The sequence below is a fragment of the Sipha flava genome, unplaced genomic scaffold (genome assembly GCF_003268045.1).
Source record: "Sipha flava isolate LNK unplaced genomic scaffold, YSA_version1 66_pilon_pilon, whole genome shotgun sequence".
NCBI classification, from domain to species: Eukaryota; Metazoa; Arthropoda; class Insecta; order Hemiptera; family Aphididae; genus Sipha; species Sipha flava.
The window spans coordinates 1,774,553-1,797,116 of record NW_020273606.1 but is presented as its reverse complement, the minus strand read 5'-3'; the positions used below and the strand labels follow the sequence as shown (position 1 = coordinate 1,797,116).

The window sequence follows — 22,564 nt, the reverse complement described above, 5'->3', positions numbered from 1 at the left end:
CACATCTGAAAAATCCAAGTCATCACAAATATCAAAATTCATCAAATAAATTTTTTGAGAGTCACTCAAAATATGTTTCGCTATCTTAAACCTTCAAAAATAATACATCATTTAGACTATAAAGTAAAATTTACAACATTTTAAATAAAAGTTATCTAATTTTCAATAAAAAAGTAATAAAATATTATTAGAAACCTCTTAATGCACGAATTTCTACTATCAATACTATTAATATGGTTTTATAATAATGTAATAACTATTAATTGTTTATTATTTATGTGGTATAAACATACTAATAAATATTACAATACGGTTTTATCAAAACAAAGTATAAAAAAACAATTTATTATAAATATTTGTGTATCATCCATGATACATTTGCTCATTAACGGTTTTCATTTGTATTATGATATAAAAGTCATTCACGCTTTATGTATCGTGGGTGATACACTTAAAAATATGTATAAATAAGGATACTTAGTTTTACATAACGTATGTTCGATGCATAAAAATAAATTGTATAACATATTTAATGAAATAACATTTTTAAAAGATACAATAATCCACAATGTCAATTGGTGGTGGGTCGTTACCGGTGTATTCAGTACAATGCAACGATTACATAGATGAAACGAGTAGGAACGAGTACATTAATCGCTCCATGATCATTCCATCGGTGGAGGATTTAATTACGCTACATTAACTTGTAATACAAATACGGATTTTGTCGTTTGAAACGGTGTTGAAACGAATACATCTCGCCTTACTATCCTAGCATTTTAGTATTAGCTGTACAGTGTCTTTTACACTGTATACGGAATCAATCAGTCTATTTGCTCAAGCCTAAAATAATTAAAGGGATAAAAATAAAATAATAGTATTTAATTAATTTATTTATTCGTATGGAAATAATTTTTATTTGAAAATATTAACATTTCCGTGTTTTTTTGTTGATAATCTATTATATCTTTCGGAAATGATGTAGCTTTTGAGATCCTTTCCGGAAAACATTTGTATACTTGATCGTTCCGAATAGAATTGTAACTAATAAAAATTGTACCGATTGTACCGAAATAACGAGCATTTTGGAATCGATACTTTATTGTAAATGTACCGATTGGAACGATTCCACAAAAGGAACGATAATTCTCACCACTAATATCAATGTTAAATGTGACCAAGAAATATACGTTTTTGATACTTTTTTTTATCAAATTAAATCACATTATTTTCACTATCATCCATCCAAGGCCATTGTAAAAACACTGTTGGAACTCATTAAAAACTTGTTTTATCGATGATCAATATGAAATTGCAAATTTATTTACAATATAAAAGCTTCTACATAAACATGTACTGAATGTATCATCAGTAATACATCACGCAGTATAGTGATAATTAGGGCTAGGGACTTCATTCCCTAAAAAACCTTAAAATATGTATGCATTTATGCCTTTAAAAATTACCAAATATGCTATTAAAATATGCACTAAAAAAAATAAATAACAGTATTTAATAAAAACCTTTTTATTTTAATATGAATACATAATTAATAAAATTTTAATTTATAGTAAAAAAACTTGTCATAATAAATAATTGATTTTCTTCTAACACCCGAGTTCTAGTCTAAAATAAAAAAAAATACTTTTTAAATTGAATATGTTTGTAAATTGTTTTAATTAATATTGTATTTATTACCTTGAGCATTACATTAAACTATGAGATATTTTTTCAAGTTGGAAAATTCGAATGACCTCCTGTTATCAGCCAAAATATTTTTATACTTTGAAAAGGAACGTTCCACGTCAACAGAACTGATTGATGCAAACTTAAAAAACGGAATATCACCACTACTAATATCTGTTGGCAATCCGTCCATAGATTCATTTTGTCCACTTATAATGTCTGATATTTTTTGTAGTTGCACAAATCCAACATTTTTTTCCATATCTTTTTGGAATTTTTCATAAATTGCCTTAGCTTGAGCGCATCCACCAACTTTTGCTGAATGTATAGATTCTTTTGTAGTTTTAATTATTTTAATGGATTTAGTAAGTGACATGCCTTTGGTTTCAAGTCGAGTGATAGATGTAGAAATAAATCCATAATTTGACATGATAAAAGCTAAATTTGCTTCCAAATTATTTGATTTTAAAATTTGCTTACATTTTTTTATGGATTCTGGATCGTTTTCATCAAGCATATCAATAACTTGTTTAATAATTTCAAAATATTTACAATAATATAAAGCAGCATCAATCCAAGTACCCCACCTGATTAAAATTTGTTGCGGAGGTAATGGAATATCAGATGCAACAGATTTTAATGTTTGAATACGTGACGGTGCCTTAAGAAAAGTTTTTTTCACATTAGATACGAGTTGATCGACGTTTTTATACTGGTTTCTTATTTCTTCAGCAACATGATGAAGCCCGTGTGCCAAGCAGGTTACATGAATTATTTTAGTGTACAAATTTTGAATCGCTTTGTCGGCCTTAATCATGTAAGGCGCGGCATCGGTTACAAATAAAAGCACTTCATTGTATTTCACACCTTGTGGCCAGAGCAAGTTCATTGATTGGTCAAAAAGCTTAAAAATGGTCGAATGGTTTGATTTTTCTAACTTTTCCGAATTCAACAAAAAAATACTACCCGGATCGTCTACTGTAAGAGTTCCAATTATAACGTTGGCAATAAAGCGTCCTTCTGCGTCAGTGGTTTCGTCTATCGAGACCCAAATTTTTTTTCCATCAACACAATTTTTAATTTTTTCAATTGTTTCTAAAAATAAATCGTCGACATAACCTTTACGGAGAGTGGCTTCTTTCGGTATTTCTTTTTTAGTGTATAGCTCCAAAAATTCTCGAAAATGTTTATTTTCCAGTTTATACAATGGTATATTGGCTGATAACATCGCTTTACATAAGTCTCTATTAAAATCGTTTTTCTTGGAGAAAGACGTGGATACAAGTTGCTGAGTTTTAGTTGGTTTCAATTGTAGTCGATTTAAACCCTGGATGTGTTTTGCTGTTTTAATATGTTGAATAACAGTAAATTTTTTCTCAGCACTAACTTTTATGTCACATATTTTACAAAATAAAACAGAGTTATCTGCCAAAAATATTATTTCACCGAATTCTTTAATAAAATTGTTTAGCCGATCATAAGTTTTAGGCTTTGGTCTAGGCATTTTAATTATTTTATTAAGAATTCACGCAATAGTACGATACTTCTTAAAAAGAAAATATCACGGCACGAAAACACGATACGAAGAACGCACAACAACAACTGTCAACTAATCAAAAATAAAAATATCACAGAACGTCCTATCTACGGGATTATAAATATATGTCATAATTTCATAGAATGTTATTTTGGTAATATTATCGGCTATCGTCTATCGGAATCACTTGTGAAGTATACCATTATGGCCATAGTCCATAAATAACAATGGGAGCGTTCGGCGAGAAAAACAACAATACTAATTATATATATATATAAAACCATAAAATTAATATTTCAAATTGTTTGTATAAAATATTTATTTAATTATAAAACTATCATTTTCATATTAAAAATGCTCAAATATGCACTTATAATTAAAAAATGGTCAAATATGCAAAATATGCAACTATAAATTTTAAATATGAACTCGTATTACCATGAAATAAATTTCTATGTTACTTAGCTATGTTTTTAATGATTATTTAAAAACATGCAAACTCCCTAGCCCTAGTGATAATGTAAGAATATCATACCATATTTTCGACCACGACACGGATATTTTTTTAATATTGTCTCTACACATACTGAACCAAAAAACTAGGTAAAATCAATAAAACTATGAGTTGATTTAATAATAAAATTATTAAAATACGGTCAATTAGCACAATTATTAATAATACAAATTTTATTTTAATAAACTCACAGTCAATAAATAAAATTATTGAATTAAAAAAAATATTATAAGTTTATCAATTGTATTTTATACATCTGGAAAGAATCTTCTACATAAGTCATTAAATTTACCATATATTTATTGATTCCATAGTTATATTTATTAAATTAACCAAATCAATTTTAAAAATAAAAATTTATTTATTAAATTAATACATTTAATTTAATTTAATTATGACTTTTATTTACTGAAATAAAAGTAAATTTTTAATATTATAAATGCCAATAAATAAAATCAATAATGTATTCTATGTTTTAAAATCATTATACTTATACATTAGTGCATTATCATATGGAGTTTCTGAGGAGTAAATTATTAAAACAATATACATTTTTACAAATCTTTATTACTTGCATTCAACAACTTAATATTTTTTATTTTTTTCAATCGCCTTGAGTTGTGAAATTGTTTGATTCACTTATATACATGGTTTATCATATGAAGTTTTAAATTTAAAATAATATTGTTGGATAAATAACCAAAAGTTTCCACATTCTATTGGATACTCAATGTTAAATACATAAAAAATTGAAAAAACAGATTTTAATTGCTTTTATTATAGTACTAATTACATACTTAATGCTATCAAAATAAACCATGATTTGTTTAGGATTATTAATTTCTCCAACTACTAATAGACATGGTTGAATTTGTGTGATGTTCTTTGACAAAATTTCCTCCAATTCTGCACTTGTTTTTCCAGTTATGACAAAATTGTTTTGAGATTCTCGAATAGAAAATTTTTTTAAACTAATTTTGCCATTTTCATCTCTGGTTGTTTTTTTAGCAGTTGGAACAAACACGGAATGAAGAAGGAAATAAATAACAGCATTTTTACCATCTAAAATCAAACAAAAATTGTAATTAAAATATATTAATAAAAATAAAGAATACATAAATATTATTCAATTTAAATAAAAAACACTCTAATTATAACATAATATTAAAAAATAGTTTGAAATATATTTAATGTGTTTTAATGACCCGTTCGATTTTGAAAATCATCATTGAGTAAGTAGTAATTTACTAGTATTAAAGTAAAATATAATCTTGAAGTGCTGATGTATTATATCTAATTAGTATATTTATAATTTACTATGTAAATACCGGATGATAATTTTTAAAATATAAATTGGTCGTTTTTACAAATCAATAGTAGGCTTAGCCTTTATTTTTATTGAAATATTTCACTTGCTAATTTTAAAATTAATAAATAAAAATATATATAAATCTAATTAATTTGTGAGTATCAACAATTATGTTTTATTTATTAAATAATACAATGTTATAGGTAAATATTTCAACATTGCATTATTTACTTTCAGTTAGATGTGGAGTTTTCAACATTTCTTCTAATTGATTTTTTAAACCAAGATCTTTTATTTTTTCTTTCATAATAGTCACCAAGATTGACTGTGACTTTTCAAAGTTTTCAATAAAATTGCATAAAGGATACATTTTTTTAAAATCAATACCATCCTGTGAAAAATATTTTAATATTTACAAAATTAATGAAATAATGAAATATAATAAAAAGCAATGATCATTTTCGTAGGTAATATAATTGACTTACAAGTCTATATCCCATAGGTTCTTTAAAGTGCTTCCAATTAAAAAAAAAACATTGCTTTCCTCTTTAATATTTTTCAATCTATAATTTGTAGTTTTTAACCATATATTCTCTATATCAGGCCATGTAAGAACTTCATGATGCAGTTGTGAAATCAATGAACTGACATCTTCAATTTCTGAAAATGAATAGTTTACATTGTAAAAAATTTTAAATACATTTAATTTGCAATCTACATACCTGTTATGCCATCAAATGACGATGATGATCGGCTCGTAGGTAAATTGATTTCTTTAGAGTATTTTGTTTTTTTAAGTAGTCCATGGTTTTTTAGCTGTTTGATGGTATTAAAATATTTTGAATATATTTTTCCTTTAGGTGTTCTATTAATTGAGTCCTTAATGAAGTATATATCCTGAAATTAAATTAATTAAAAATGTATACAAATCTAATATTGATTCTAGATTCATAGTTAATTTAAACTATTAAATAGGTATACTTACTTTTATTTCAGTAGGGAACTTAGCAACAATGATTTCTCCTATACAATTTTCCAAAGTTATAGACATGGATGTTTTTTCTTTTATTATATGATTAATAATGGCATTTACGATTAATGATCTACATGAATCATTCAAACAATTATTTTGATCATAATAATCAATTTCATAATCACATTGACTATTTTTTTCAAGTACTGTTTCAAGACAAAATGATGTACTAAACTGAGGAATAGATATTGTTGATGTATCACATGAGTGGCTTTTGGTAAAACTATTAGAGTTTTGACGAAGTGTTTTTTGCCATAACTTAAGACTTGTCTCAAATTTAATTAATATACCAAGTGGATAAGATGATAAAAGCTTCTCTATGTGATGAACTTACATATTTTCTAGAGATTTTATGTCAATGTAATTATCTAAACAAATTATTAAATCAAGATTAAAATACATTATAAATGGCTACCCATATCAGCAGTGTACCTATGCAAGTTTGCTGCAAAAACACTAGATCCCATGACTCTAACAGAGCTTTAATTTCATTAACATTTTCCAATGGTGGAAATAATAGCATATTCATTAACGGTTGGTTATGATATACACCACTGTAATCCATTGAATAGTCTTGAAACTGGTATGTATCGCTCATTGTGTATTTTTGTCTATATCTGTATCTTTAATTTTTACAAATTTATAGATAGTTTGTGTAATGCGTTCAATTTTTAATAATAGTACAGTAAAAAATAAATTAAGAATAGGCATATTAATATGAAAAAAATGTAATTTTAAACAATAACAATTAGTAATTAAAGATAAAAGTGAAATATTTTATTTAAGATATAGTAATATCAAATACCTATTTATACATTTGCATTAAAAATATTCTTTTAATCTTATCATTAAAGATCCATCTATAACTGTATTAATGTTTATAGGTAGACCATTAAAATCCTCTATAGGCATAGCTGTAGTGAGAATTTCAGATTTGTTTTTATCAACCATATATGATTTCAAATGCTCAACATAGCAATCAACTTTAATTTGCTTGAGAATTAATATAATTTTATTTGTTCTATGTAGTAGAATAATTTCAACAATTTCATAAAAATTAAGTTCAAATATAAATTTTGTTAAATAATAACCAATTTTATATACCGTGCCTTTAAATTTCAACTGTTTATAGCACTCATACATTTTTAATATGTCTCCTAAATGATCAGCTATTATTTCATGGTTACTACAATTAATTTTATGTTTATCAGCTATAATAACATCATCGTTTTTTGTACCATTTAATAAAAAATCAGCAAACTTTAATTGACATTTTTTTGCTAATGATAAGGTTATATTTTTTCTGGATGTGATTGCACGGGCATACATCTTTAATTCTCTGTGTTTGGATTCATATTTAAAACATCGAAAATGTCTAGGTGGACCAGATTTTTGAACTACGAGTATTAAAGGATAGTGAATTAAGAAGTGGTGTTTCGATTTCAATGTATCATTAAATAATGTAACATAGTCTAAATTATGTTTTTTTATGAATCGTTTAAGGTAAGAAATTAAATCTTGTAAAAGCTTATGTGACATCAATATGTCAACTATCTCAAGAAAATTTAAAAAAAAATAGCCAAATATCATCAATATTATTAGGTATTAAATCACCTATCATCAAGGGTTAAAAATGAATAAAACACATAATTTCTCTTGCTGACATTTTCAAATTAAATTTTAATAAATTATGTTTTTCAATAATATGAGAGTTGTTACCTATTTCTATGGTACCATAGTTAAAATATTGTTTTCTATTATTTAGAGTTTCTAAGGAAATAATTTTAACTTCTGAAATATAATATAGAAGAATGTGACATAAATTGTAGAGACAAATGCCTTCGAAAAGATCATGCATTACATCAATACAGTAGTTTGTTGTAACATGGAAAGAACCAATTTGGTTCAAAATACATTCATTGTATACACCTGTTAATTTAAAGTCATTTATTTTAACATCTATGCAATAATTATGAACATTTCTAAGCATTGATTCATTTTCTTCAGCCAAATATTTAGTCAATGATTTATTTACTTTGCAAAATCGACAATAAAAATTAACAGAAAATGACTTACTAAAATCGCATATACAATTTAATTCCAAGTTATCCCCAATAACTAAACCTAAAATAAAATGCACATTTTTTATACCACATGGTGTATTTATAGAAATGCCATCTCTTTCTAGGCTATTTAATTCATTAACTAAATTCTTAAAACATAAATCATTCTCAAAAATTTTTAGATTTTTTGATTTAATTAAAGCTGCTAAATATATTTCTGAAATTTTAGAATTATTTTTACTTAGAGGAAAACTATAATATAGAGCATATATAGATTAGAAATTTGCATTTGAACCTAAGGGATCATTGATTTCAAAATCATCAATATATACATGTTGTGCATTATATGAATATTGTATGGTTTTGTTTCGTTAGCTGCGAGTAGGAGCACTTTTCCGAAAGGTCCACACCGGTGGCGGTGCTTAAGCTGCTGGCCAATGTGTGCAGTATGACCCACAGTTTGAATAAAATCCCTGTTAACGCGCGCCCTTAAAATGCTATCGCTGCGCACTGCTGTTGGCCTGGGCATTCGCGACGGCCTACAGGCTCTGAATGGATTAGGAAATGTTGAACGTGGCCTTACGCAGTAGTTTGTATTTCCACTTACATATTGTGCTCGGCGAAATGATATTTCCACAACAATGAAATTCCGAACCGGATTCGTGATCAAACTTGGTTTTCCGTCGCAACTTTATTGGACTTTTGAAAATTCCGTTCTTTCGAGTATTTCTTCTCACCCGCGACTTTCTACGAGGACCTGTACGCATAACTGTATAACCCTTTACACAGTTCAATCAGGATTGAACTTCGCTCCGTTCAACCCATGTCTCAGGGGTGGTTCCAGAGCCTTGGTTAGGGGGGGGGGCATGTTATAATCTTACAAAATCTTATAACAAAAAGAAAACAACAATTTTACAACACAAATTCAAGTCGTCTATTTTTAAAATTGGCAAAATATCAATAACATGATCTATTTGATCTAGAATGTTTGCTTTATGATCATAGGCGGACATTTGGTTGAATTTTTGGGGGGCTATAATAATTCAATTTAAAATAATCCGCAGGGCTTCGCCCTCACACCCCCTTCTCATGCACAAGTAAAACTTATTACTATTAAAAATATAGATATGTTTAAATTGTATTAAAAAAAAAAAAAAAAAAACACTAAATAACGTATATTTAAAAATAATTAATATTTTATTTTAATGAAAAATATCTATTTGTATCATCAAAGATATTCAAAATATTATCGCTTTATATATTTTTCGATATATATTTTTCAATATATAGTATTGAAAGAACGCTAAACCTTAGCGATTTCAAAAAACGAAGTACGACAGTAGGTATGTTGTTCCATCGTTTCATGCTATGGAAAATTGACACCTTGTACCCGCGACTGTTATCGTTGTGTACCTGTATATTTTAGGATAGTGTAGAATGCACTTTGTCGTCAGGACGCGTGTGGGCGTACATGGGGACTAAACGGAATAATAATATCCTTTGTACATAAATCCGCGTAGATCAGTGATTTTCAACATTTCTAAAACTGCATCGAAAAGCAAAAGGTTTCTCATTATCTTCTGCCTCCGCCCCCCACGAGAGAAAAATAAAAATATGACACTGTACTTGAAAAGTTGAAAGTTTACGTAATGGAATAATAATTATAATGTAGTTGAGACAACCGTGATGATCAACGAGTCAGTTAATTTTAAGGATTTAATTAGATTTAATATTAGATAAGTTTTAACGTAAATATATACTCGTATATATGTAAAAACCACAACCTTACCCAGGGGCGGAACTAGGGGATGAAAGAGGGGAATTCATCCCCGGGCGTAACATTTTAGAGGGTGTAATTTTTATAATTATTAACAACTAATTTGATATTTTTAACTTTGTTAAATAGTGATGTTAGGTTAAAACTATGATTGTATATTAATTGTTAGAAAAAAATTATCGAGAAGAGTATTTGATTATTGGTCTATGATAGGGCATAATTTTATCATTTTCCCCGGGCGTAAAAATTCTTAGTTCCACCTCTGAGCCATAGGTAGGGCCTACCGTCCTACAGGTTCATAGCCCTCCACCACGACATCGGTACAGCACCTCTTCATCCCTTCAGTCGTATCGCGTCCGTTGAGAACCACTGCACACACAGTGCTCGTTTGCGCGTACGTGCGTACGTGTTCACACGTACACACACATACACACGTACACACATACACTTTCATAGGAAAGGACTTTGACTTTCTCGCACGAGCAGTAGTGTACAAAAGCAGTCTGCGAGAGATGAAAAAAAAAAAGAAATAAACGTGCGGCAGCTACGCCAATGTAACAGTAATGGAGTAACGTGTGCGTAACACCGCGCGTGACGCAACACACAGGTTCCGGGGCGACAGGTATTACCGGAATCGTCGGGCGCGCGTGAAACGGACGTAAACAATATACGTTTACGATGCGCTCGCCGATGCCCGACAGCGAAACTGACAGCTGCGGGCAGACCGTGTGACGGTGACGCGGACGACGTGGAAAGATAATTTGGCCCCGTCCGGTCGGGTCCGCGTTGGTGGCGCGCGGACAGCGCTCGCGGTCGAACCGCGCACGTTTTGCGGACGGCTGCGGGCGCGTCGCCGGGACCAACGAGAACTTTTGAGGGCCCCAGGGCTGATCGGTTTCAGGCTCCCTTTACTCGCACTTTTTTGGCTTACACGTACATATTACTTGTACACGCTTGAGTGCAATACAAATATCGTATAAAAGGCTTAAGCGACGAGCCCTCTCGAACGTACGGGCACCGGAGCTCTAGCCCTCCCAGCCCTACTCTCACGCCGGCCCTACGCATCGAACGCGGCAGCATTGACGATTCCACGTGTTGACCGCATTAAAAATATGTCAAGACCTTTGGACGTCGCGTGCCTTAACGTAGTCGCACTAATGATTTGCAATCGCACGGCGTTATCGTCGTTCAATTGCAACGAGTGGGCTGTATGCCGAAAATCGGGCGCATGCGTTCGGGAAGTACTTACCAGTGCGCAATGTCAAAAATTGAAGTTGTGATCTTATTCGAAATCGTATATTTCGGGATCGAAACTGTTTCCAACGTGATATTAGTGGCGGATTAAGGTTTAGAGAACTATGGGACTATTTCAAGAGACCACTTATTAGCGCTGAAACTGGATTATAAATGTACACCTAAAAATAAAAAAAAAAAAGTACAATTTGTGTTCTTAAGTATATCATAACTATCATTGAAAACATGTATTGTATGGAGGGTTCCGGATCCAGGGTCATCATTTGGGGAGTGGCAACAACTGGGACGTTTGCCACAGTCCAGAGTATGAACTTCAATCTAAAGTAGGCACATTTAAAAAATATAAAAAGTTTTCAAAGGGTTGATTTTGTCAACAAATATTAATTGTGGGCCAGCTGATCTCCCGCCCCTTGATCCACCCCTGATTGTGAAAGTCGACCTTTGTTGAACATTTGCATAAATGAGCGACGTACTTACACGTATATGTCTTGTAACCATTGTCACGTTTCTAGTTGTTTTCTTCTATATTTGGTAAATACGTAATTCACTCGGTGCGAACATAGTGAACGATTTTAATAGCAATCATGATGTTCTCAAATCGGAAGCGGATGCAAAAAAAAAAAAATTAGAAAAAAATATTACATAATTTATTCGAGAATTCGCGTGTAATCAGATCGTGATCGAAGAAAAAATTAATCGGTATATCATCATATAATCGCGTATCTGATCTCGATTTAAATCTCAACTGTTATATTGATCAGTTATTATTTATTCATAACACATCTGCAGGAATTGAACAACTGTGCGGACCAGGAAACAAAATATAATCTCTAGAACAAAAATTAATTCGAAGTAAAAGTGTGAAATTTCTTATGTTTCAATGATTTTAAAATTAATATTATCGTTCACATCGCGGCATATTATTTAATCCGTAAGAAATATCCGACAGGGCAATTATTGTATTTTATTCATTTTTTTTATTGTCCAAATCAACATCTAACGCGTTTCATTTTGGACGGTTCAAGCAAAATGTATAATTTTTCATAAAATACATTTTTATGAAGTAGAATGATAATCATCATACGACTTTTATTGTAATCTTATACTAAACAGTGGCGTGGCGAACTCAAATACTTTCAGAAGCAAGTATGTTTTTAGATACTCACCCGTCCACTTAGAGAGGACTCTACTGAATAATAATTGCAAATAAAAATCAGAACAATGCACTTAGAACCTAATACCTAATAACTATCAACATACAAAGTTACAGAGATAAGCACCGTATTAAATATATTGCTTGTTTATAGCACGTATTTGTTGACTTGTTGTTACCAGCTAATGAACATTAGCTTCCGCTTACATCAATATTAATATATAGTTTTGTGTGTTGTTTTCCTACATTTATAATAATGAAATTAAATTATTACCCACACATCCATTCAAAAAACTGACAGGCGGCCGTCTCTCGATTGCTTCTTCGCCACGTCACTGCCACTAAGATTTTATCTCTAGATTTTATCAATATCCGTCCAAGACATGACATTAGTATAATAATATGTAAATTAATAGGTACAACAATAATTCATGCTCAAATACTTATTTTATCTAGTATATCGTCTTATGTTTTTATTCTTTTTGATGAATCGCGAAAACTAAACTAATATTACACAACTCAATTGTATCAATGTAAATGAGTTTATTTCCTGTTGCGATATTTCGTACACTTTTGGAAAGTAAATTCAAAATTTAGTATGTAAATATTTTTATCGCAAACAATTGTCTGACAAATTAACGACGTAGGTACTTTTACAATAAGATAAATCTATTTCAATATAAAATTAATTTTAGCATTCGCATTCGTTTGATCTTTAGTCTATATGGATTTCTCTTTTAGTATCATTCTTAGAATGTGAACTTTTACTATGACCGAGTAACTACAATGTACAACTTCTTCGATTCGCATAACTATTAGATAACTGTTCAAAACGTTCAGTGCTATTATTTTACAAATCGATGTGGTTTTAGTTTTTGTTTTCGATAAACGTATATTATTCGAATCGTTAAATATAAGTGTTTTTTTAAATCTTTGACGACAGAAATATTGAAAAATATTGTTCCCACGCAGTTACACTTCATAATACATTAATTATTATAATTATTTATTTAATTATTATTTACAATTATAGGTAATCTTCGATACAATAATATTTTCAATAAATACTCATTACATTCAAGGTTCGTATACAATTTAAAACGAATCAATAATTGCAAAGTCTATATAGTTTTCTTAAATATAGCATTAAATATGAAAGTGATCGACTTTTAACTGTTATAATTATAGTAATCAGGCGGACACGGTACATGGTACATAAGACTGAAAAGCCTGATGCTCAAGGGGGATAACTAATTTTCAATTAACGCCGTAACGTAATATACCTGCACATAAATTACTATTTTATCTGTGCCTAAATATGATTGTTGGGATTGATTACGTATAGCCATATGAATTTTTTTTTAGAAAATTAAAAACAATTATTTTTATCTTGTTATTTCTATAATACCTATATATTAAATCTGATGATTGAATATTTTACTAAAAAAAATTTTAATTTAAATCTACATAAGTTTTATAGTATAAATTATAGTGTCATGTTCAATTAAAAATATTTCCTCATATCAAGTTATTTTATTGTACATTTAATTAATTTCAAAAAATATTCAAGTTTTTACGATTAAAGTAAAACATAGAAAGTTTTCTCCAGCTAACATTTGAATTTGTACAGAATACAAAAATTCATACATTTACACTATGTATGGTGTTGTAGACTATTATTTTTATTAATTTATGAAGAAACTTTATTTTACAGATTCTAAAGTACAAAAATAACATTCATACTTGAGTCGCAATTATCTTAAAAAGTATAATTTCTGTTTGTCATTAGTACTCCATAAATTCATGTATCCAATACTTAAATAAATAAAAATTCAGTACGAAGTAAATTTAAACAATAATGGCTTATATATTACTATAGTATAATCATTATTATTTAAAATTTCATAAAATCAAACGCTCATCGATTAGCACCCTCACAATTACATAATATTATAACAAATAAATTTATATATATATATATGTGTGTATTTATCTTAAAGTAATTCGAGTAAATTATGTAATATTTGGTCGAAAACTGTTGTTTTTATGATTACTTGTGGTAAGGTTAATTCTTGAATAAAATATAATCCATTGCGAATTGGAAGAATTTTGGTGTTCACCAGTTGAAAACATGTCAACTGAACTTATTTTCAACATTTTTTTAATAGTAACTTTTTCATCGCTGTGGTGTGTATAACGTTGTAGAAAGTCCTTTACCTGGAGCTTCTCAGTACAATTATTACATGGACTGTAAAATATAATTACCTATTGTGATTATACATTTATAATTTTACTGCATTTTATGTAGCATGTTGATGTATAATGGATATATTATTACATACGTTCAAAATAATGTTGTGACCGAACGAAACGGATATTTGTCGCTCAGAAGAACAAGAACTAGACTTATCTAATAAATGACAATTAACGCGAACGGTTTAATAAGTCGAACATGTAATTAAAACCCTGTACACACGTACCGTTTCTTACACGAGTGAAAAACCATGTAGCCCGACGGAATGGTGAATATTTTTTAAGTATCCTCGTAATGCCGATAACGATGAGCTTATAACATCTGCATCGTAAATTGGTGCATAAAATATCGGTGGTTAAAAATTTATAGTTTTAATAATATCCGTAAACCTAATGTTTAAAGACGTAGTTTCACCGAGTTTTTCACGCGGTACACGATTTCGACCGATAAAAAATATATATGATGATGCTTCAGTGATTTTATAATTACTACTGTTGCGTTGTCTAAACAGCCGATTGTGCATGTGACGACGGAACGCGTATTATATATATTAAGTCACCGTGTAGTAAACATAAATTCCGCAAGCGGTAACAAAACTTAGCCGTTATTGGTACATGCAGTCGAATCGAGGTTATATATTGTTTCAGATAAGACTCGACCATACATGGGAAACAAATAATAATACTGTTTTTTTCAAACAGGAGCAAGTTAACGAATGTGATCGATTTTGGATTATATACGTAAAGTCAGGCGCGTTAGAATATTACTTGAGTTCTAAGTCATTGATCAACAAATAATAATAGTCACTTACCCGTTTGAAAGCCTATGTAGAGAAATATATTACTCACTTTTGTCATTTGTTTCTGAAAACTAATTAATTTTATATTTGTAGTCTTTTATTATAAATCTTGTTAAAAAATTGTATTTTTTTTTTTTTTGTTGTTGCAATACAATCGTTAAATAGACATTCACATACATTCTACTCATGATTGTGCGTTTATTTTCAAATCTCAAAAACGTTTGTATTACGGCATCAATACAGTAGAAAAATAAAAATATAAAAGTATACTTTATGACTAGTCACTAACTATAATTTTAAAATTATAGAGAAATTAAAAAGGTAATTTTTTTATAACATTTTAACTTAGGTGTCTAGGTAGTTAACTTACCGTTTAACTTTATATCATTATGTTTTCATATACCTATATATATATATATATTGTAATAATCTGAGTTTTTAACAAATTTTAAAAATAATTAAAATGATATACATTATTTTTTTATGGTACCATCAAGCTAGTTAAAAAAAATAATAAACAATTTCTTACTAAATGATGAAAATATTTTACTCTAAATTAGTTTTAAACCATTATTGAGTTACATTTGTAATTTGTTCACTATTATAACTAAATTATACATAATTTAGTTGGTTTGAGTAATTAAGTTAATTTTCAATTAACTTGACCACATTTTTACATAAAAATATACACTAAAAATATAGCGATATGTTAGTGAATTTATTGACATACTGTATACACTACAAAATAAAAATATAAAAAAATAAAATATGAGAGAAAATGAATTTATAATAATAACCACTGCGAATTTTACGTTTTAGACGAAGTAATTGTTACGTAATTAAATAATGTGACCGGTTGCGACTGCAGTGATGATTTTCTTTTTGCCAGATCATGGAACGAAAAACAACCAGAAATTCGCTAAACCATTCGCCACACACACACAAACACATAATTACCAAGATTGCACACAAATGTATGTGTGTGTGTACGTTTTATATTATCCCCACGTGATACGCCAGATAGAATCGAGTATGTGTGTGTACGCATAGTGTAGCCGATACCCGGTTCGCATTATAAACACTTTCACTACAACATTCAACTTTTCTTTATAATTGTGTTTAGGAAGTAGATTTAGCTGCCCGTTTACCATGGAGTGATTCCTTTTCGTCGAAAGATATCGCGCGGTCGGCAGGTGGCCAATAGATAGGCATGTCTTGTGTAGTGATAGTTCATATCCACAAAAGGGTTTAAAAGAGAGAGAGAGAGAGAGAGAGAGAGAGAGAGAGAAAAACGAATAAACTAATCATTTTTATTCGACACGTGAAACAGTCGTGTTCCATCACGGCCTTCCGAATTGCGTACGAAATATATATGTTGAATGCATAAGAATCACCTCGTAACATCCCACAAGTATGTACCAACCACGATGAATGTATATCAAATGTAGATGGAAAAGATATTCAAATAGTTTTGTATTTAAAAAAAAAAAATCAAATTCATAATATTCCTAGACCAACGGAGCGTGCGAGAAACCAAAACGTAAATACCATAATTAACATCATAATATAGAACAATAGGTTATTTTACAATGTTTGTAAATCCTCGCGCAAAAACAAAACATTATTTGTATAAACAAGAAAATTACGTCATATAATAATTGCAAATTATGTTTGTTTTTTTTTTATTTTTTTATCTTCAGTACTGCACTCATTTATCCACGACGAAGGCGTTTACATTTAAGAAAACGTCGTGCGACAGAAAAAAAAAGAATTTTATGACTGTTAAATACGTATCTATGCAACCACAAAACTTTTTATCACATATTTTATGAAAATATAAGATAAAATACAGGTTTGAGGTAGGATTTATATCATTTGTTGTGTTCGTAGTATTTATATTTGTAAAGATATGAAAGCAATAATAAATCATCGCGTTCGAAAAGCAATTTTGAGCGAAGGTCGGTGTAAGACATACATTGGATACCTTAAGAGGTGTTCCAAAGCTGTAATAATCAATATTCGTCAAAATAATCATTGTGTAATTTTTAAACGATTTTTTTTAAAAAAAAAACCCGATTGAGTCAAATTCTCGGAACTTTATGCACGCGCTAAGATTGCTTGTAACCTTGCTTCAAGTGTTTTGTCTTACTGCAGACAATTTGTAACCTTAATTGTTTTAAGTTTATTTTTTAGTTTATTCCATATAATGAAAAAAATATTGAAAAAAATCAAACGCTCTATTTATTAAAAAAAATCATTACAAGAAAACCAATACATTTTTTGATTATTTTAGAATATGAAATTGAATTACAATTTATTAATGTCAAATCAATAGATAACGTAAGACGTGATAATATGGAATTATGTAGATTGGGTTACTAGTTTAGCACATAGTGGTAATCAAATAATTTTTCTAAATCCTTATAAACAATTCCTGTTAAATGCCTTTAAAAATGAAAATATATACATCAGATCTAATTGCAATTCTCATTAGATTGTTATAATACTAGTAATCGTTACGGTTTATACGTATACGTCTTCGCTTATATGCTTTTTATCATCCCTAACCATCTTTAGTGCTTTGAAGTAAAATATAATTATCGTTTTTCAATTATTATAATAAAAAATGTTCTAAGTAAACATTAGATATATTGTAGATTATGGTTATTTCAACGAATAAATACCACAGATACAGCTGTTGAATTATTGAATGTTAATAGTTATCATATAGCACATCGATCAAATTTTAATGACACTAAAACATTTCACTTAAAAATAATCCTTAGAAAATAAAAATTGAAGACCAACAGTTTTGGTCACGATATTTTCACGAATCTATAATATTATACACAATTTATCCAAATAATAGTTTTCTGGCCATATTACAGTAAGTAAAAAGTATATATATATATATATATAGATCATAAATTGTCTCAATCAAAAAATATTGCTATACATAATATTGTACCGTAAGCATGTTTTAACATCATTATTTGTTTAGTAAACTAATAATGCATTATGTATGTATTTTGTAGCTCGTGAATTTAATTAAAAAATCCCTAGTTTAATTCGGACAAATTCAAACCCAAAAAATAATTGCCACTCCTAATTATCATATGTGTCATTTTTTTTTGTGTACCTACGTTTTTTCTAAACGTCAACAACAAAGAATACGAAATTAATTGTTTACCAATTATACATTTTAAAGCGAAAAGATTTTTATTATTTTTCCAGCGACGCGCTATAAGGCAATCACGAACTTAATAAATATTCCTATCGACCCGCCCCATCTCCCCGCAATACTTTACGGTCATATCTATTTAATAATTCATCATGTGTACGGATGGTGAGTGGCACGTGAAAAATATTTTCCCTCGGAAATATTATGTTAGTTGTGGAACAATGAATTTATGATATACATCCGAAGCTTGTGTTTTCAAGTCAAATCACGTGGCACTATTTGGGTATAGTACATTACATAGGGTGGAAAAACTAATATACACTGCATTGTTAACTCCGCGATTCCTAAATAATACTTCAGCAAATAATCTCTCTTAAGATCGTGTTGTATATTAACACACTATTTTCAAATACTGTACGGACGTAATTCTATGAATAAAAAAATAAAACGATAAAATAATAGTTTTAATTCGTAATTTATTTCAAATTATAATTATTGTTCAGGTGCCTGCGGTAATTCAAGTGAAAACTTACGAACTATCAACGGAACGTACGTGTAAGTACTGTAAAAACATTTCACATAAAATACAAAACAATAGTATGAATATAACAAATTGGTAAAATAAAGCATACTTATATGCATACGCTCGTGGCCGTTGATCGCATCTGTGTAAGCAATAATAATATTAGAATATAAGGTTCGTCATCCGTTTGCATTACACCGTCTTTTTACAATTACCTTGGTCATTGTTCGGGTTTTTTTTTTAACGTTTAATAATTGTATTATTTTTTTTTCGGGCACAGATTTCCACGTCCGTGTAGGCGCGCACGTATCCCGAGAACACTGCGAATTTGACTTTGTGTTTTCTCTCCGACCTCGATTGTACGTGGATCTTGTGGGCTCCCCGCGTTTTATCTTGCCGTTCTAATTCCCGTCCAGACTACTTTGTGTAGGGATTACCAGCACGATTTTCGCACACAACATGACGCCCCGGTCTGCACCGCATTACGGGCCGTTCAACGCCTACGATCCTTTGAAAAAATAAAAATAAAAAAAGAGTGAGCGTTTACATAACCGTACGAATAAGTAAACGGAGTTGGTAACGCGCGATTGTATTTCACTATGCCGCATACGCAGTACGCGGTTTCAAAACGAATAACCGAATGCCAGACGCCTGCAATGGTATTTCATATTTATTTAATTTACATATAAATATATTTATATATACCAAAGTATTTGACATGCGAGTACATTGTGCCGTTTTCGAGTAGCCGTGTTCTCGCTTCCTTCGCGGCGGAAGGTTGGTCGCTCATATTTTAATCGGTGTGATGTTTGCATTAAGATCTCATGCACAAAGAAACGACCCAGATTTTCCCATCCCTCCACTTATGGAACACAAACTTCTCGGATAATTATATTATATTTACAAAAAATATTTTAAACCTCGGTTATTAACCGAAAAATATTCACAGCTCCGTGAAAATTTACCTATTGTATTATAAAATTGGCTCGTCGCAGTGTCGTATTCAAGATTTTTCTCATGCAAAGGGAAGAGGTCATCTGCTTACCACATACTTAAGTAACAATATTTACATATTTATTGTATTATTCCAATCAAGATAAATAGAATAAGGACAAAATATTAATTCCTGTCATGCTTTTAACTATTTTAAAAATTGAAAAAAGACAATAGAAATTTTAAAATTAAAAAATACATAGAGAAAATAAAAATAAAAGCTCAATGAGACTATGAAAGGTATTATCTATCCTCACATCATTGCTACTGCATTAACTTTTTAGTAACTCGTAGTATACATTTATAGTCAAACCTCGTTGGACACTAATAGTAAAAAACCTTTATTGTTAATAAATAAAATTTTTAAATAATCTAAATTGTTATATTATTATGATTACTTGATCAATAACGTCACATCAAGTCATTTCTTAGTAAATAATACGGAGGTAACAATTTACGAGTACATTTTAATAAAACCGGACTATCAATAAAATATGATCAAAGTATGCAATATTTGAACTCATAGTCTGTCAGAAATATGGTACAAAAATAACCTTAAGTACACTTTAGAGTTTTATTTATATTTTGTCTATTATTATATTATCATCAAAATTTAGACAATTTATGTCAAAAGGAAAATTGATTAGATTTTTAAAATCTTTAAGTTTAATTCAAATAATTTTAGTATAAAGCAATTATATTTACGTAATATAAATAAAATAAACGTCTAAACGTACTTATAATTTCACTACCAGTTTCCTAAAATGGTAGGTTGTTACCTTTGTTCACTATACTTTTATATATATTAATAAAATTATAAATTTATAAATTTAAATTAATATTAAATTTATAATTAAAATAAATAAATATTATTTTAATAATCCTTGAAGTAAAATATATGGCCTATTATTAAAACTTATTATAAATATATTTATATTAATTAGTAAAAAAATACCAATCATAAATTATTATCTCAATTACCAAATGTTTTTTTTGATTCATGTATGAGTCATACTTTTATGTAAGTTAACGCTCATTATAATATACAACATTACTCGTATTAAAAAAAACTAAAGAATAGATAGCATAAAAAATAATATAATACTTTTATAGTTATGTTCAAATTTAATGATTGTTGATGTAATATATACCTACTGAGAAAAAATAACATTAAATCAATAAGAATCATTAAATATAAGGCTGTAGATTATAATCATTGTTCTATTTTTTTAAACATTTAAATATTATTCTTTTATAATACAATATCATGTCGTAAATTGTTTGACTAAGTGTCTGTTTGTTTGCATTAACTGGGTGTTCCATAATAGGACAGCAATAAGTTATTGGCAATAACATTCATAAAATAAACTATTAAATGAACCATGAGATCGTGAAGTTAGTATTTCTAAATGTATATGGAAATTAGTAGGTGGAAAAATTGAAATCGTGCCCAATGTAATGTGTAACTTGATACCGTACTTGATAGTGTGTTAAAATATTACTTACACGAATAATACATTTAATTAATTTCAAACTTTTAACATTGCCTTAAATAACGATTTCAATATAACGTTGTTAATTTTCTAATATTTCGGAGAGGGGTAAACATTTAACGAAAATAATTTTATACACTATTGTATTTGTAACCAAAGTAAGTGCCATTAAGTTTCCGTATTTGAAGAATACTTTTTAAAGGGGTGAAGCAAATGCGTTTATACATTTCAAAAAGTTAACATGTAAAACGGTCAATGTTATAAGAAATACTGGAGAAATCTAGAAATCATTAGTATCAATACAATGAATGACCATATTTTATAATATAAACCGGTATCTTCTTCGGCTGTAACATTCATGCACGGTTTGCATTACAATATCTAGACCTATGCATTTCATTAAATGTTCGAGTGATACCAATGTTTTGTCGAAATGTTGATTGCATAATGTAGGTAAGTACCTGTTGAGTAATATATTCACTCAATACATTATGTTTCCACCGAATCTAGTTGTGGCATCCTATTTTTTTTTTTTTTATATTTCTTACCTATACCTATGTCCAAATATTATTTTCGTCGAGAAACAATCGTCATTGCTTTACAGTCGCTGACTCTTAATTGGTTCTTGACATCTAGCTCGTTATATTAGGTATGTTTAAGAGTAAATAATGTTTACTTGTTTTACACAACACGCTTAATCATAATATGTATATATATATATTATATCGTTTGGTTATAATGTGCAAAATAAATGCAATTAAATTTACGCCGTGCACATATGTTTTCCGGCAGTTTCCAAATAACAAATTTTATTATCATTGAATATCACCTTCATATAACTAATGTATCGCACGAGTGTTTTATTAGTCGGATCTTGTAAAATGTAGTAACACCGAGTTAGATAACAATCACTATATATTCATTAGGTACATTATTTGCGCTGTGTTCTAGGTGCCATATGTTTATTACACAATACATAAACAATAGACACATCA

At 29.1% G+C, this 22,564-nt stretch overlaps 2 protein-coding genes and 1 pseudogene across 2 annotated transcripts; all 3 read right to left on the bottom strand.

Moving 5' to 3' along the window:
* Positions 1-837: 837 nt before the first annotated feature.
* On the bottom strand, positions 838-3,190 carry LOC112691726. The gene is made up of 2 exons (XM_025566098.1): positions 1,976-3,190; positions 838-843 (listed from the first exon to the last, which is right to left on the bottom strand). Exons 1-2 carry the CDS (start codon positions 3,188-3,190, stop codon positions 838-840), a joined length of 1,221 nt encoding a protein of 406 aa, XP_025421883.1.
* Positions 3,191-4,322: 1,132 nt separating this feature from the next.
* On the bottom strand, positions 4,323-5,416 carry LOC112691725 (annotated as a pseudogene).
* Positions 5,417-5,527: 111 nt separating this feature from the next.
* Positions 5,528-6,527, bottom strand: LOC112691724. Its single transcript, XM_025566096.1, has 5 exons — positions 6,512-6,527; positions 6,032-6,447; positions 5,769-5,943; positions 5,631-5,706; positions 5,528-5,561 (listed from the first exon to the last, which is right to left on the bottom strand). Exons 2-5 carry the CDS (start codon positions 6,095-6,097, stop codon positions 5,528-5,530), a joined length of 351 nt encoding a protein of 116 aa, XP_025421881.1. The 5' UTR covers positions 6,098-6,447; positions 6,512-6,527.
* Positions 6,528-22,564: the final 16,037 nt, after the last annotated feature.

What these genes read in the sequence shown, in the direction of transcription:
- LOC112691726 (XM_025566098.1), bottom strand. Translation starts at nt 3,190, where the DNA reads ATGCCTAGACCAAAGCCTAAAACTTATGATCGGCTAAACAATTTTATT.
- LOC112691724 (XM_025566096.1), bottom strand. Translation starts at nt 6,097, where the DNA reads ATGTCTATAACTTTGGAAAATTGTATAGGAGAAATCATTGTTGCTAAG. An exon ending in AGTTCCCTACTGAAATAAAA is followed by an intron (nt 5,944 to 6,031) that starts GTAAGTATACCT and finishes ATTTAATTTCAG; the next exon opens with GATATATACTTCATTAAGGA. An exon ending in CCTGATATAGAGAATATATG is followed by an intron (nt 5,562 to 5,630) that starts GTTAAAAACTAC and finishes TTTAATTGGAAG; the next exon opens with CACTTTAAAGAACCTATGGG.